The sequence below is a fragment of the Hemicordylus capensis genome, chromosome 3 (assembly GCF_027244095.1).
Source record: "Hemicordylus capensis ecotype Gifberg chromosome 3, rHemCap1.1.pri, whole genome shotgun sequence".
NCBI lineage: Eukaryota > Metazoa > Chordata > Lepidosauria > Squamata > Cordylidae > Hemicordylus > Hemicordylus capensis.
Window position 1 is genome coordinate 248,580,684 of NC_069659.1, and position 18,290 is coordinate 248,598,973.

The 18,290-nt window shown below is 44.3% G+C and overlaps 1 protein-coding gene across 5 annotated transcripts in view; it reads left to right on the top strand.

Moving 5' to 3' along the window:
• Positions 1–18,290, top strand: part of DNTT (DNA nucleotidylexotransferase) — a 291,853-nt gene that overhangs the window by 218,281 nt on the left and 55,282 nt on the right. For all 5 annotated transcript variants that reach the window (XM_053304897.1, XM_053304900.1, XM_053304899.1 and 2 more), the window contains one exon: positions 2,672–2,774. In XM_053304897.1, coding sequence (XP_053160872.1) covers positions 2,672–2,774 — 103 coding nt within the window. The remainder of the gene's footprint in view (positions 1–2,671; positions 2,775–18,290) is intronic.

Below are 18,290 nucleotides of genomic sequence, written 5' to 3' on the forward strand. Positions count from 1 at the left end.
CTAGCATTTCAGACCAAGCTGGTCTCCTATAGCTAATGAGAATGGCTGAGGAAATAATGTGGGACTTCCTGTCTAAATGGCCTTACTTGCCATGTTTGTGTGGTACTTCACCAGAAAATGGGTGACTGGTTTTTAGAGTAGATCATCTTGTCTGTTTCATGGTTTAGCATCAAGAATTGGAGAAATTCTAACTGAGCAAAAAGGCACCTTTTAAAAGTGGCGATTCTCTTAGCAGAGGGAGCGCTCAGGACTGGCCCTAGGGTTTTTGGCACCCCAGGTGAAGTAGGATTTTGGCACCACCCAGCTGAGAAGTGTAGAGCCCCGGCTCTAACTAGGGATGTGTGAGCTGGTTCGATTTGAACTGCAGTTTGACTCAAACCAGCTTGGTTTGGGTGGTCCAAGGTTGAACCAAACCAGCCTCGGTTCTAAGAACTGGTTCGTGGGCAGTTCACAGGGGAATCCTTGGGGATTCCTCTTTACAAGTAAAGGGGGCATTCCCTAATCCCAAAGGCCAGTGGAGGCATGCGCTAAAGGGTCCTTATTACCTTCTATTTTCAGGTGGCAGTGGTGGAGGATCACTGAAGACATCAGAGGCGGTGGGGGCTCCTCCAAGCCCCTTGCCAGCCTCCTGAATGACAGCCTGGACAAGCTGCGGCCTGATTCTAGCTCAGGCTGTCATTCAGGAGGCTGGCGAAGGGCTTGCAGGAGCCCCGCCACTGCCCCCCACTGCATCTGATGTCTTTGGAGACTCTCAGCTACTGCCACATCCTGAAAATAGAAGGTAATAAGGAATCTTTTGCACACACACTCCCATACACCCCACTGTGGCCTTTAGGATTGGGGATTAGGGAATTCCTTTTACATGTATCCCTTAACCAGCCCATGAATTGGTTCAGCCTGGTTCGATGGCCGGACTGTACCCAGTTCAGCTGAGCCTGAAGCCGGGCTGGTTCAATTCAAATCCAGTCGAGATTCGAACCGAACAGGCCAAATGGCCAACTCACACATCCTTAGCTCTGTCTTGAGCTGTGCAAGCTGCTTAATCACAAGTTTGAATGAACAACCCATGCAGATGACCAGTAGATTTTTGAGTTGCAGAATGTTGCAAAATCTGTAGGCTCTTTGTGGAGCAGGGTGCAATATTACATATTACATTCTTACACCACTGTGCAGAACTTCATGAGCACAATACAAGAGGGAGAGAAAGAATAATTGGCAGTGCTATATTCTGGCACCGTTTATCGTCCGCCCCCCATCCAAAAATTGGTGTCCTGTAGGCAACCTTGGAGAAGCCGCTGCCCGTCTATGAAGACAATACTGAGCTAGATAGACCAATGGTTTGACTCAGTATATGGCAGGTTCCTATGTTCCTATATGGTCCTAGGTCTGCCTAGTGGACGGGCTGATCATAGGAGAGCAACTGTCCCTATCCAATCCCAGCACAGCATCTCTCCAGTGCTGTTTCTAATGTGTACTTTGGGTGGTGTGTGTGTGTGTGTGTTTTAACTGTGAGCCCATTGGAAACCATTATTTTATTCATTCATTCATTCATTCACTTATTATTCTGTGTAAACTGGTTTGAGAACTTTTGTTGAGACTTTTTTTTGGTTGCGATTAGATATTCATAATAGTTGTAGCCGCAGCAGCAGAAGTTATTGTGTAGGAGTATCTCCATTGATAGATAATCTAGATTACTCCAGAAAATAGACTTTTCATAGGCTACTCTACTGGTTAGGTTCCTAGCCTCCCATCTATGCCTTTCTTATTCCTATGCTCCATTCTTCTAAGCCTTCCCAATAATCTCTGGCTTATAGCCCTCTTTTCCTGGGACACTGGCCATACTGTCCAAGAACCGTGGGAATAGGGATGGGAGAAGGGCCATTATAGCTTGGTCCACACCTGTTGGGAGGGAAAGCACCATTATCTGCTTCCCATGTTTTGTCTGCTATTGCTTCAGCAATAGCAGGTTCTTGGTCATGGACAGGCATATAAATATAAATGTTCTTGGTCATGGACAGGCATATAAATAAAAGGTCTTTGAATGTTCAGCCCTTTTGAGATGTTCTCTTAATTATGGTTAGAGCTGAAACAGAAAAGGCCTTCATTATTCCTACTTTGGGACAGGAAGGAAACATCTGAATTATACACATTTCATGTTTGTAGGAAAGAAAGGGAGAAAAAGTACCTGCAACCCGACACTTTCTTTTTTCTTTGTAATTAAAATGTCCATCAGAATTTAAGCCAGAATGTTAGACAGAGACATGCCTGCCAAGCTTATCAGAAGTTACTGCCTTGGATTAATGAAACACGTCTTGATCTGTATCTGTATCTCGATTATGATTTCCTTCACAGAAGACAAATGCCTCCTTTTCTGGTATTAACAAAAAAGGCAACATCACAAGTTACACAAAAGGTCTGTATTATCTAGTTTGAATAAGAAATGAAATACATCAAGCACTTTAAATTATTGCTTAACAAAGCACAGTGACAAACCTCATAAAAGAAAGGAAGATTTCATTTTGATTACATTTTAAGAAACATTGCTATCATTTTATCCTGCACACTGTTTTTATAATGCAGGGCCGGGGGCGGCTATGTGTGTGTCTCTTTGAACGTAGGACTTGAATCTCGGCAGAATTACACACTTTTCTACCTTGTTTGTTGTTGACAGGGGTAAGAAGACTGGACATGATGTAGACTTTTTGATTACTGTTCCAGGATCAATGGAGGAAGGAAAATTGTTACACCAAGTGATTGACTTTTGGGACAAGGAGGTAGGACAAATTTGCTCTAAGATCACTGTGTTCAGCACTCTTAGAATGCAACTTGATGAATGCATGTAGATACTTAATACTTTATCTCCCTAATCAAACTCCCCAGTTATTTTTCAGTCGCACTTATTTGCTGGTGTTAATTTGTGAGAGGTGCTAGATTGAAAGGCAGGTGGGAGATTGCATTCTGCTGATCATGCCATTCCCTGGCCAAAGATACTTAATTGGTCTCTTGTTTGCCAGAATGACCAGGGGGATTCTTCTCTGAGAGCTGATGCATGGTTGTTCCTGTTCTGAAGTTTATTTTCTAAGCAAAATCCAATTGTGTGATGCTGTGCCCCGATACAGGTTGCAGTGGCTTCACTGAACTGCCTCAGGACACTGAGTAGAGTGGAGGAATGACACTTGTAATCTAAAAATCAGCTATACTCACAGATACCTTTATTGGTACAAGAAGAACAGAAAATATAAGATAGGCTGAGACCATGTGGAAATTAAGCAAAAGTTAGGGGAGGTTCGTCTGAGGGTACCATCAGCTTGTCTGGTGGCGACTCAAAGGTATGCCTTCTCTGTGGTTACCCCAAAATGTGGAATGTACTTCCTGCTGAGATTAGAACTGCTCCATCCCTGTTGACTTTTAGGAAAAAACTGAAGGCACATCTCTTCAGCCAAGCTTTTTAGTTAGTAGGTGTTTTTATGGATATTTTAATCTGGTTTTATATTTCAACTGTCAGATTCTTGGTTTGTTCTGTTCTTGGTTTGTTTTATGCTGTAAACAGCTTAGAGACTTTGGTAGTGGGTGGTATACCAATTTACTAAACAAACAAACAAACAAACGTGATATTTCAGGGGGATGGGATAAACACATGATGCTGTCACAGGTAATATTAGCCTGTTTTTAATTGAGAGACGCTTCCCACAATACGGCCACTCATGGAAAATGCTTGAAATGTCCTACACACTACAGCTGCCTCAATGTGGCGAAGTCATTCACATTCACAAGCTCAAAATGCAGTTTGGCTTCTAGCATATGGTTTGTCTCTAAAGTGTTATCACTTGGCCACCAACAGTGTCTGTGGTGGTATGAATTCACACCACGCACTGATGTACTCCTACTATAAGAAGTAGCCCTAAGGCAGGAGTGCTCACAGCACTAGGATACCTAGGTATAGGCCCTGGATAAATTCTTTAGTGCCCTAGTCCTTTGTACCACCTGACATTAGTGAATGCATTGATGATTAATGGCTTCAAAAATGGGAAGAGAGTGTTCGATTCCAGTAGAGAAGCTATCAAAGCTTTAGCTTTAGCTATCAAAGACAGAGGTAGGTGGGCAGGGGGATGTGGGTCCAAGCCCCAGATCTTTTGAGTACCTAGGAATGCCCCTGCCTTTGAGGGTTTTTTCACACTTTCTTTTTCAGTTTTTGTGTTTCGTTTCCAGGTAAATGAGTGAATGAATGAATGAATGAATGAGAACTTGCAAACTAAATACAATAAATTATACTAGCTGGGCTGGGCACAGAACATCTGTGCCTCTAGTTCTCTTCTCCGCTTTCTTCTTCTCACCCCACTGGCCATAGGTTTCCTCTCGCCCCCACCTGTCCGCTGCTTTCTTTTTCCTCGCCCCAGCTGTGGATTTGGTTTTCCCTCCCCCAGCCTCTGCTTTCCTTTCCCCCCTCCGCTTTCCTCTCCCCGCCTGTTGGCCTCGGCTGTCCTTTTCCCCTCCCCAGGTATGCCTAATATATCTATTAGACGGGTACGCATCTATCTATCTATCTATCTATCTATCTATCTATCTATCTATCTATCTATCTATCTATCTATCTATTCCTATACAATAAATATAATAAAAGTTGTTACATTCATAGTATTTATTTAAAACTTTTAATTGTGTGACATACACAACATATTTTGTTCTTTCAGTATTCATATTACTATCTTCAAAAGTAGTTCTTCCTCACATTATCTCCAGTTGCTTAAATCAGTAAGTGCATGTTGATCTGCAGTTTAAGAGGTTTATCTGTTCATTCCAGAAATGCAATAGAAAATGGCATCCAAATAACTTTTTAAAAATTGAAGATATTTGCTGTATCATACATGAAACTTTTAGAGTATTTCTATAACATAAATATCTAACATTTTAAAAAAACTACTGGTGTTCAGTTGGTATTTAAGTCTCCCCCGCCCCACACTGTTTCCCTACAGTTACTTGCCATGAGATGAACCGTAAGCTTATCTTGTTTTCATTGTTGAGTTTTAGATCATAACATTCACATTTAAAAAGAGACATCACTGAGCTTTTTAATTCCTTGGCTTCCAGTAAGACTGTTAGCAATTCATAATGTTTTTGTCAAGCATGAAGTGACCATTACAGCCCTCCAAATTGTTCTCCAGCTTGGATTTTAACCTAATCTGAATTCCACACTCCCATGATGTGTAGGGTTCAGAAACTGAATCCAGACAAGACAGAGCTGATGCTGGTAGGAATTGTGCTTAAATTATTGTGGGGGGCGGGGGGAGATGGGGGCCAGAAGTTTCCACTCCCAAACAATGATTTATTCATCATATTAGAAAAACAAAGACAAATGGGGCATCACAAAAGCTAAAAGAATCAGGCCACTTCTGGCATTCCACTAGTGGGTAGGAAACAACCATAGTCTGGAGGGGATAAGCATGGCTGCACTGAGGGGGTCTGTCGAAGTTATCTGATCAGAGTTTAGAGTTTAGGGATGCTTTTGAGCCCAGCCATGTTCTCCATGAATTTAATTTTCTGAATAGTCGTCTATGGCAGACTCCGTAAACAAACTGTACTAGTGTAACCTAATGTTACTGGAATAGGGATAACTATAGGGGCGTAGCTACTATTGTGCAAATTGGTTCAAAGAACCTGGGCTGCCAATGGTAGGGGCTGATAAAGCCCCCAAGGGGGCGTGGCTCAGGCTCAGAAAGAGCCCAGAGCGAACTCCCCCTGCCCATGCCGGGCTACTAAGAACCCCGAGAGAGTGCTTCCCCATCCCTTTTCAGTGCTGCCTGAGAGGACACAGAATGACTCGCTCTGTGGAGCCCGAGGCCATGCCCCTTTGCACGTGCAAAGGGGGCGTGGTCTTGGGCTCCAATGAGCCTGAGCAGCACTTCCTTGTCATTTCAGGCAGTGCTTGGTGCCTGAAAGCACCTATTCTCCCTTTCTCTCCCTTTCTGGAGGGAGAGAGATATAAATAGATGCCTTGAGGTAGCAAATGCTGCCTGAAAAGGATAGGGAATCGCGCACTCAGGGCTCTTAGTAGCCCAGGTGTGGGAGGGGGGAGTCTGCTTGGGGCTCTTCTGGAGCCTGAGCCACACCCCCTTGGGGGTTTCAGGGATGCACATGGGACATTGTTGGAGGGGCCACCGGGCTGGGCCAGACCCAGGATGCCGCTCGGCTGGCTCCGCTCCTGGATAACTATAGCCCTATTATGATGTTATACAAAAAGCCACTGTACATGCTTAAAGTGACAAAAGTGGCTCCAGAAGTCCTACCTTGGCCCCTCACTTACCACCAGTTCTGCGTTGCTCTCACTTACAGCTGCATTCATCTAGGCCACCCACACTGCTCTATTTTCAGCTCCACCCCACAGCTGCAGCATCCTACTGGCCTCCCCTCATCCTGCTGGCCTGCTCTCTCTCTTGCTATCACTTCTGCAGTATTTGTCATTATTGTTGCATAGATGTTTAATACTGAGGGCCAAACTATATATGACTTTTAAAAATGTGTCCTGAGTTGCAGGAACTCCAGTCAAAGTAAATGTGTATATTGGTTTGCTATGTTGAACTAGGACAATGTTGTTATGCTCAGCAGTCAGGAGAACATCAAGGAAAGGAATGGATGGATTGCAAATTGTAAATGGTGTCGTTGCAAGTGATTTTGATCACTTGTTGACATATTTTAAAAATTGTTCCAGGTTTCCTTTGGCACTGATTACTGTCATGGTGGAGCTTGTCACAGCTCCTTCTCGCAACAGCAACAGTGAGTCAGATGTTGAAGAGGCAGGACTAGCATAGCCCCAGCCCTGGTTCATCATGACACCAGTCAGGAATCTAAGGGAGTAGGACTAATATCAGCCCCCACCTTGGGTCATAAGACTGGGACCAGAGAGAGCCATGGGGCTGGAGTCCCCTGAGGAAGCTCTCAAGGCCTGGGCTCCCCAACTTCAGAGCCAACCACTCCTGCACCATTGCCCCTAATTCTGGAGTGGGGCTGGCTGAGTGGAGGCATTGCCTTGCCATTTTCAACCTGATATCAACCTAATATGGTAGCTTTCATTCAGGGCAGTTGTTTCCTGAAATCTTTTCAGTGTTGATCTGTCTTGGTCTCCCATCCTTGCTTGAATGACTATGCTTTTGAAATAACATCTACCTGGGTTTCTTCTAACCCTTCAGGGTGAAAACCACATTCAAAAGTTTCAGATCATCTATAAGGTTACTTGCAATGTGTATTTTGTCCTTCTTGTGGACGATTACCTTGAAACGGATGCCCTAATGATATCTGAATCCTTTATATCAAGGTCTGAGTCGCTGTTTTAAGTGCTTGTCATTTCTAGAATGTGGTTGAAGGGACATCCTCAAAGACAGTCACCTCAGCATTTTTATATTGCAGCCACCCTTCTCTCCTTGCCATTTCTCAATGGAGTGCTCATAAATTTTAGTATTATGTCTCTTGGATGGCTTACTGATGAGACTCCATGTCTGTTAGCTACTCTGTATGCATTATGAATAGCCAAGGGTGGGATCTCCTCTATATCCATTATTTCTCTAACCAGAAGTGAATGAATATCAATAATTCTTCATTCTCAGTTCCCTCTGGGTATCTCGTTTAAGCAAAGGTTGCCTTGCTTATTGTAAGATTCAAGCTGTTCCAGCCTGTTGCCCTCAACTTTACTAAGACTTATCACGACTTGCTCAGTCTGAATACCCATCTCAAGAGCGGAATCTGCCATTCTAGCTGTCTCTCTTATTTTATCTTCCCATTGCCTAATTTGAATCTTTAACAGCTTTGCTATTTGTGCCAATTCAGCTTGCAGGTTGGCTTTGTAACTTTTAAAGTCACTCAGGGCTGCTATATCTCTTTTTATCAGAGTTATGTCACTATTCAACTCATCGTTTATGCTTTCATCTGAGCCTTCAGCCATGTCAATGGTTTCTCAACCACTCGTACTTTTTAAGCATTTCCCATTTCTGTATTCCGGGACAAAGGTTCTAAGGTTTTCCAACATAATTGAAATTTTGCTTTGTTTCATAGTGTTTGAGATATACTATATACTTTGAATCAAATTCTTTATTTTAGCTGTTTGTATATGAGGGAGATGGAGCAGAGTCAATCTTCCAGTGATTCAGATATCACTTTGAATCCCCGAAGGGCAATTTGTATATGACTTTTAGCAGTGCGTGAGATGCTGTAGTGTGCAGGGTGGATTTGATTTAAATCAAACTGATTTAAATCACGATTTAAATCACGATTTAAATCACTAGCAGGGTGGATAAAAATCAATGATTTTTTTTAAAAAATCAAACAAATCCGATTTAAATAAAAAATCCAATTTAAATTAAAAAAATCCGATTTAAATCAAAAAAATCTGATTTTTTTGATTTTTTAAAAAAAAATCATTGATTTTTATCCACCCTGCTAGTGATTTAAATCGTGATTTAAATCAAATCCACCCTGGTAGTGTGACTTCTTTCTAAGACATTTGGTAAAGTCAGAAGTCCCTGATAATGTGTGAACAGTCCATACTGCAACTTCTTCCCATTTCAACATTGCTCCAGTTTCTGGGAGGAGAAGGACTGATATGGGCAAGGGTTAAGTATGGACTACTCTTACATGATTACAGGCTTCCTTTGTTGCCATGTAGCACAGAGAAAAGCCATGTTGCAGGAGGTTGTACAGTAACAGAAGCAATTAGTGGACATCGTTTGTAATTTCAGTCTTTTACATGGTTAAAATTAGGGGTGTGCAATTCGGATTTTTGGTGTTTTGATTCGGATCTGAACCAAAACACCCCTGTTCTGTATCCAAATATTGCCCATCCAAATCACCCCTGAATCGATTCTGATCCGAATTAATCCGAATCCGAATCTGAATCGATTCAGATTAAAAAATGGGTCCTGGGGCCAAAAGAGTGGAGTGGGGTGGTAGTGCCTAATGGGTGGAGGCTACCACCCAAATTGCAGAGGGATTGGCCAAAGGGCTGATTTTTGGTGAATTTTTGAAGTTTTAGTGTCTTTGGGGCAGATTGGGGGCATAAAGTGGGATCTGGGCCAAAAGAGTGGGGTGGGGTGGTAGTGCCTAATGGGTGGAGGCTACCACCCCAATTGCAGAGTGATTGGGCAGAGGGCTGATTTTTGGTGAATTGTTGAAGTTTACGCATCTTTAAGGTTTTCCCCCATTAGGTATAATGTAGGGTGTATCGCTTCATGTCAGGGGGAAAGGGGTGGCCTAGAGCGGTGTAGGGTTGGTGGTAGTGCCGGGTAGGGCAAGGAAGCTGCCTGAATTTTTTCAAAGGATTGGGGAAGAGGGCTGATTTTTGGTACATTGCTGAAGTTTATGTGTCTTTAAGGTTTTTCCTCATAATGTATAATGAAGCTTTCAGCAGCCCCATAAGTGCACTTGGGGGGTGCTGGGGTGGCCCAGAGCGAATGGTGGTGTAGTTCACATGGGGTACCAACCATCCCCATGGGTTTCTAACCCATGGGGTACAGGGTTCTGTTGTTTCTGAGGTATTCTGAGTGTGGATTCTATGATAGCAAATTAGAGTGGATTCATGGTGTCTCATTGAAAATCATTTGCTATCATAGAATCCACACTCAGAATACCTCAGAAACAACAGAACCCTGTACCCCATGGGTTAGAAACCCATGGGGATGGTTGGTACCCCATGTGAACTACACCACCATTCGCTCTGGGCCACCCCAGCACCCCCCAAGTGCACTTATGGGGCTGCTGAAAGCTTCATTATACATTATGAGGAAAAACCTTAAAGACGCGTAAACTTCAACAATGTACCAAAAATCAGCCCTCTTCCCAAATCCTTTGAAAAAATTCAGGCAGCTTCCTTGCCCTACCCGGCACTACCACCAACCCTACACTGCTCTAGGCCACCCCTTTCCCCCTGACATGAAGCGATACACCCTACATTATACCTAATGGGGGGAAACCTTAAAGATGCGTAAACTTCAACAATTCACCAAAAATCAGCCCTCTGCCCAATCACTCTGCAATTGGGGTGGTAGCCTCCACCCATTAGGCACTACCACCCCACCCCACTCTTTTGGCCCAGATCCCACTTTATGCCCCCAATCTGCCCCAAAGACACTAAAACTTCAAAAATTCACCAAAAATCAGCCCTTTGGCCAATCCCTCTGCAATTTGGGTGGTAGCCTCCACACATTAGGAACTACCACCCCACCCCACTATTTTGCCCCTGGGACCCAAAATTTGAGCAGACCTCACATCAGACCTTTTTGCATTGAAGTCAATGGGATGCAAAAAGGTGGGAAATTCAAATAGACGTCATTGCTCAAAATGGCGGGGGGGGGGCGGCCACTAAATTGAGCTCCAAAACATCCAAATATTTCAGATCCGAAACAGGGGTGATTTGTTTCGGATCTGAAATTATTCGGATTTATTAGAGGGTGATTCAGTTCGGCTCCGAATCACCCGAAATTCGCTGTTTCGGGTACAGATCGTTCTGTACCCGAAACGTTTCGCACATCCCTTGTTAAAATACGTGATTCTCAAAATTTTGCAATGCCCTCCCTCTAAATTTACCTTTTTGTGCCTCTCAACTCATCAACAGCCATCTCTTCAGTACATGAGCACAGAGAATCCTTGCACCTAACTCCATGGATACAGCCCACTATTCTGTGTGCCTACCTGTGGACTGAGACATTAATCCAACACTGGGATTTCAAGAGGGTGATAATTATTCATGGCAGTTCAAAATTTCCTCCTAAAATCATCTAGCCAGGAAAGAAAGCATAAGGGGCAGTAGATGCTGTGGCAGAGGCTCTGGTCTATTTTCCATGTCTTTACAGCTTCCGTGGGTAGTAGAGTAATTATGATGACTGCAACATTGAACTTTTGCTGCTAGGGGTCTGCCTGAGGTAGGTTCAGCTCCCTCTCTTGAACTTTGCACGCTTTTTCAGGAATCTTGCATCCCTGGGGACTGGGGAGAAGAAATGCCACAGCATGCAAAACAGCATGTTAAATACTTTTTGTACTTTGAGCAGTTGAGAAAGTTTTTGCAATGCTGACCAACCCCTCAAATGGCTGCTATGCATGTACATTGGCCAGCTAAACAACAGGGGCCAGGTGCATGGTTAGTTGCCTGCATGGGATGCCAAGTGGCACTGGGTGTGTGTGTGGGGGGGATCTTTTAGGCATTAAAGGTGTACTCTGACTTATGTTTTGCTCCATGCCCCAGCCTCCACCAGCTGCCACTGCTAGCAGACGACCTTAGTATGATCTTTAAAATGAGTGAGTGCAGATTTGACCTTAAAATAACATGTCGGAAAGGCAGAATATGCAATTGCAAAATGATCTTACAATTGAAAATACTTTAGTCATGTCCGGGGTCCTGTCCTGGGACCCCCCATGATTGTAATGCAACCTGGCATCCCTCTGCTGCTTGTGTGACCTGACCTCAGTGCTGTATCGCTTCTCATAAATTCAGTCATCAGGGCTGAAGATATTGGCTGTCAACCAAATCAAAATGGTAAAAACAAAGAGAAGAATTATACTTATCCTGCCTTTTCTAAAAAGCACCTTTGATTTCAATACAAATGGAAGGCACTTTCATACTTGTGACAGCAGGCCTCTCTCTATATTTTCACCCCTTTTCTGCTTTTGTGCAGCTGCTTCAAAGCATAAAATGCATCAAAGAATGTTGCTAAGGTCACAATGTTGACTTTGTTTCAGCTGCTTTATGGAGAAAGAATTCTGCAGCATTTAACTTGTAAACTATGAATAAACCTACCCCCTCCTGAAAGTTCTGTAGTTTGGAAAGGTTCCTTTTTCTTAGTTGAAAGTTTAACATTGTCAGATTCGCCTAAAAGCTGCTGAAAACTAATGGGGTAAATCAACTATGGTGCTCTTTGATGTGGCATCATCGGGGATAAGTGAATCTAGCAACGAAGGGTGGGGGGAACTTCCTCTCAACTTAAAAGGGGAACTGCAAAATAGAGAAACTGCATTGCAGTTGATAAAATATATTTTATAATAATGCTTTTAAACATGCTTCATGAGCCTCATAGAATGACTTTGCTGTGGGCTGCAGCTGGGAATGCTGTAGGCTAGTCATTAGTATACACTGATGCAGTTTATACCAAATTTATGTAACCTGCATTTGGAATAATATTTCATTCTGCAAGTGAGAGGATAGTGCCAGAGAGGCCATGTCTTCACAGATTAAGAGACTGGGAGGCTGTTCTCACAGCAGCCCAGCCCAGGCTTAAGCAGACACGTCTGGACTTGGCTGCCCTTGAGTACCACTGGGATCTGCGCGGACGCCCAGTGCTGAAGCCTGGCTCATAGCCAAGGTTAAGGGTGCCCTTGAGTCTAGGATTGTATGTCAGTGTGAGCTGCTTGCAGTTCGTGCTGACACGGATGGGCTCCTAGAGGGACACCCCCCCATGGGAAACACCCCCCACCAGTGCACTGTTCTCAGTGTGCGGTGCACTGTAGGATTCCCAGAGCCTGGGACAACGAGTCCTGGCCTCTGTTTACCTGCCGGAAGCAGTGCAGATATTCATCTCACCGCTCCTGGCAGCGCTGGTCATGTGGCCACGTGGTTTGTGTGCTGCCTGGGCTCAGGGCGGTCGTCTGGGGGAAGGTAGATTGAACCCTGCCTCCCCGCCCAATCACATGCATGTGTGGTCATTTGAATAGTCCCTTGGTATAACAATCAGAAGACTTCTCCAGTGTAGGGAGAGAGTCTTGGAATGAGGGAAATACATGACTTGGATGTAAAGAGAGTCACACAGAAAAAGTGTCTTCTACGAGACACTTTTGATTGGATTGAATTTTGGATTGAACTGTGCTTCTGAAATCGGGGTATACACATCACCAAATTCAGTTGTGATTCCATGACTTCTGATCCCAAAAATCTGGTGTCTGCATTTTCATGATATTTCAAAATGGTTATTCCAAAATGCTGCATTCCACTATTTATTCATTTTAAATTTATATCCCACCTTTCTTTCTTATTCAAGAACTAAATTGCTTTTTAAGATGCATGAGAAAACAAGCAAAGCAATAGGACTATGTCAATATCAATGTTACCCTTTTATTGCCAATCTCCTGAATTTCTGCTATACTTAAATCATTTGGCTGTTCGCTCTCTCTCTGCTTTTCACAAAAGCTTCCCAAAGCAAAGTACAAAAGGAAGAATACAACTACAATAATATTTAAAGCAATTTAAAATAACAAAAATACAATAAACCTAGAAAAAGAAGACCCAGTCTAGCCAGTCTGAAAACCCTAGTCCTGATAAACTTGTCTTCAAGTGGTCTGACAGAAAGAATGAGGCATGAAGAGGGATGGGGCCATAGTTCAGTGCTAGATCCTAGGGTGCTGACATCTTCAGGTAGGGCTGTGAGAGACTCCTACCTGAATCCTTGGAGAGCCACTGCCAGTTGGTGTAGACAATACTGAGCTAGATGGACCAATGGTCTGACTTGGTATAAGGCAGCTTCCTATACTCCTATGCTACTTCCACCCACTGCAGTAGATCCAGGAACAGTAGAGAAAGTTGGGGACAGTAGAGAAAGTTCAGGGACCTGGAAGCAGCCCTGAGAAGGCACCGCCCCACATGTACAATGACCAATCCTCTCCGGGCTTTGACTCCAGAAGATCTTCCTAATGAGTTAATTCTGATGGAGATCCATATGTTAACCTTTCATAAGAACATAAGAACACAATAACAGCCCTGCTGGATAAGGCTAAAGGCCTATCTAGTCCAGCATCCTGTTTCACACAGTGACCCACCAGATGCCTCTGGGGAGCCCACAGGCAAGAGGTATGTGCATGCGCTCTCTCCTGCCATTGCTCACCTGCAACTGGTATTGAGAGGCATCGTGCCTCTGAGGCTGAGCCACCAGACTAGTAACCATTGATAGACCAGTCCTGCATGAATTTGTCTAAGTCCCTTTTAAAGCCATCCAAGCTAGCGGCCCTCACCACATCCCATGGCAATGAATTCCATATAACTATATGCTTTGTGAAAAAGTACTTCCTCTTGTCGGTCCTAAATTTCCCAACCTTCAGTTTCATGGGATGACCCCTGGTTCTAGTGTTGTGTGTGAGAGAAAAATTTCTCTCTGTCCACTCTATGCATAATCTTATATACCTCAATCACGTCACCCCTTAGTCACCTCTTCTCCAAGATGCTTCTCTTCTCCAAGAGTGCTGTAGCCTAGCCTTATAGATGCTGTAGCCTAGCCTTATAAGGAAGGTGCTCCAGGCCCCTGATCATCTTGGTTGCCCTCTTCTGTACCTTTTCCAGTTCTACAATATCCTTCTTAAGATACAGTGACCAAAGATGTACACAGTACTCCAGATGTGGCTGCATCATAGATTTGTATAAAGGCATTATATTAGCATTTTAATTTTCAATCCCCTTCCTAATGACTCCTAGCATGGAATTCGCCTTTTTCACAGTTGCTGTGTGCTGCGTCGACACTTTTAATGAGCTGTCTACCACAACCAGGCTTTCTTCTAAGGTGCATGTGCATGCACCAACCCCCAGGCCCCCACACAGCCATTTCTGGTGGGTGCACAGTCTCTGCTGCACCCACCACTGCTGCCCAACTGTCCAGCACCCCATTTCTCCAGCTGGGAAGGGAAGCATTGCCCCATTTCCTCCTCTCCGCCACCGTGCCGCCTCTGCCTCCTTCCTTTCCCCTGGCTGGGCCTTGGCCTCCTCCTGCTCCTGCTCCTGCGCCTCCTCCTCCTCCTCCTCCTCCAGCCAGAAGAGGAGGGAGGGAGGAGGATGGGTGGTGGCGGCTCCCCCCAGCAGCCCAGAGAGACCAGAGGTGGGGTATAAAAAGGTTAAAGGGGCAGTGGGGAGAGAAAGCCAGAGGAGGACGGAGGGAGGAGGACAGGTGGTGGCTCCCCCACTTGCAGCCCAGAGAGACTGGAGGTAAGGTAAAAAGGGTTTTTAAAAATTTTGCATTATTTCTGGGGGCCTGGGGAAATTTTAAAAAATTGATTCCTGCTGTGTGTGTTTGTGTGTGTGTGCTCACTGCCTTGAAAGTGCTGCCCAGAAAAAAAAACCCTCTTTCCACTCACTGGTGATAAAAATTAGAGCGAACACTGACCGTGACCTCAAGATCTCTCTCCTGGTCAATCACCAACAGATCAGATCCCATCAGCGTATATCAACAACATCTGGGAGTCTCTGTTAGAGGGAACACTGCTGCTTACCCTAACTTCTAGTTCATTTATGAACAGGTTAAAGAGCACTGCTCCCTTCCAGTACCAATCCCTGGGGGACCACACTTCCTACCTACCTCCATTGTGAAAACTGTCCATTTATTCCTACCCTCTGTTTCCTGTCCTTCAACCAGTTACAGGTTCACACATGAACCTGTCCCCTTATCACATGACTGCTGAGTTTACTCAAGAGCCTTTGGTGGGGAACTTTGTCAAAAGCTTTTTGGAAGTCCAAGTATACTATGTCAACTGGATCACTTTTATCCACATGCCTGTTGACACTCTCAAGGAACTCTAAAAGGTTAGTGAGGCAAGACTTGCACTTGCAGAAGCCATGTTGGTTCTCTTTCAGCAAGGCCTTTTCTTCTGTATGTTTAACAATTTTGTCCTTAAGAATGCTTTCCATCAATTTATGTGGCACCAAAGTTAAGCTGACCGGCCTGTACTTTCCCAGCCCCCCACCCCCCGGATCCCTTTTTGAAAAAAAGGAGTTACATTGGCTGCTTTCCAGTCCTCTGGTACAGAGCCTGATTGTAGGGACAAGTTATATATTTTTGCTAGCAGATCGGCAATTTCACATTTGAGTTCCTTCAGAACTCTTGGGTGGATGCCATCTGGTCCTGGTGATTTGTTAATTTTTAGTTTTTCAAGACAGTTTAAAACACCTCCCCTTGTCACCTCAAATTGGCCCAGTTCGTCAGCCGCTAAACCTGAAAAGCTTATTTCTGGAGAGGTTATATGGTCAGTATCCTCCACCGTGAAGACAGATGCAAAGAACTCATTCAACTTCTCTGCAATCTCCTTATCCTCCTTAATAATCCCTTTCACGCCTTTATCATCTAAGGGGCCAACTGCCTCCCTGGCAGGTTTTCTACTTCTGAAATATTTAAAGAAGTTTTTGTTATTCCCCATGACACTTCAAGCTATATGCTCCTCAAACTCTATTTTTTCATCCCTTATTGTCTCCTTGCATTTCTTTTGCCAGAGTTTATGTTCCTTTCTGTTCTGTTCATTTGGGCAGGACTTCCATTTTCTGAAGGAAGTCTCCTTCCATTTTATAGCTTCCCTAAGTACTTGTTAGCCACATGGGCATCTTCCTGAACTTGATGGTACCTTTCCTCCTTCATGGTATACATTCCAATCAGACTTGCTCTAACCCCCATACCTTGGGGACCCGGTCTGGTCCTCCAAGGTCTGGGGGGGTCCAAATGGCCAGGGCAGGGGCCTCTGGCAGCCCCCCGCCCCCGCCAAACCTCCACTGTTTTTTTAATTCTTACCAGGGGTGGTTGTGGGTTGGAGAGTGGAGTAGTCCTTCTCCCCTCTCCTCTCTTTCCCTCCCCCGGCAATGGTGGGGACTAGAGCAAAGCTGGACCTGTCCATTTGGGCCAGTGTCTTTTACCAACTGCAAGGCTCACCCGTGACATCACAGTAAGAATTAACAACAACAACAGAGGTTTGGTGGGGTGAGGCCTCGGGGGGGGGCTCGTAATTGGGCAGTCTGGGCACCCAAACTGCCTAGGTGCACCCCTGATTCCAACTGATCTTTTAGTGTTGTGGTTTCAAATAAGTTCCATGCTTTCTGGAGTGATTTGACTCTCCTGACTTTCCCTTTCAACTTCCTATTTACCAGTCCCCTCATTTTTGAGAAGTTTCCTCTTCTGAAGTCCAACGCATCTGTGTTGGACTTCCTTGACAATTCTTCACTCACATTTATGCTGAATTGGATCACACTATGTTCACTGCTACCCAATGGTTCTTTAACTCTGACATCTCTCACCAAGTCCTGGACACCTCTCAGGATTAAGTCTAAGGTTGCCATCCCTCTGGTTGGTTCTGCGACTAACTGTTCTAAGGCACAGACATTTAGCCTTAGAAATTTGGCCTTTTTCATTACCTCAGCACATCCCTAGTAACACATTTCCTTTTGGTCCTCACAATGGTACCCATAATGATTCTGTGGAGGACTCCAGTCCACTTAGGTTTCATGTGAAACAATCCTCATTCTCAACATGCATGCAAGAGAACAGCAGCCATAAAACTAAAAAAAACCATGGTCCAGTTGACTGTGAGCAAAACACATCTCCCATTATATACAAGAATAGGATAATTCACATCTCTCGGACAATTAGAATTGAATAGCCACATTCCTAACAATGATCACCAAGATTAAAATTTGAATGGGTTGAACAGATTTACATTGCAATTAGCCATGCCCTGAAGTGGTCATGCAATTATTCCAGTTCATGCACAGTTCAAAATGGCACTACATGTAGCATGTGTCCACAAAGCTACTGAAAGTGGCTTGCCAATGTGATGGCAAATGTGGCAGAGTGCCGGTGTGCTAAAGCAAATACATGCAAGGTTCATTTGATCACTTCATCACAGTTGGAAAGTGTCATCCATTAAAAAAGGGATTAGACAGATGAAGAATGTGTTTATTGACTGCTTTTAGCTATAATAGCAAAATGTAGCCTCCATGTTCAGAAGTATTGTGCTGTCAGTATGGATATTGTGGATGAACAGGAGATGGTCATCACTTCATGCCCTGCATATGGGTGATCATTTATTGAGACAGAATGCTGCATAAGATCTTGGGCTGGATGCAGCAAGGCAATTATCAGTGCATTTCTGGGTGTGGACCTGTGCACTGGGAAGGAGGCATAAAACTGATGCACTATTGGATCATCTTGTTGCCTACTTCTTATTGTGAAATATTGCTATGTGCTACTGTTCACTTAAGTGGCACAGCAGGGAAATGCTTGACTAACAAGCAGAAGGTTGCCGGTTCAAATCCCCGCTGCTACTATATTGGGCAGCAGAGATGTAGGAAGATGCTGAAAGGCATCATCTCATGCTACGTGGGAGGAGGCAATGGTAAACCCCTCCTGTATTCTACCAATGAAAACCACAGGGTTCTGTGGGCGCCAGGAGTCAAAATTGACTTGACGACACACTTTACTTTACCTTATTGTTCCCAGCCTGATTTTCCAAGCTCCATCCCTTGAAAGGCACATTGATCTGTCTCTTTCTGCTGTGCTTGCTCTTAACTGAAATACAAA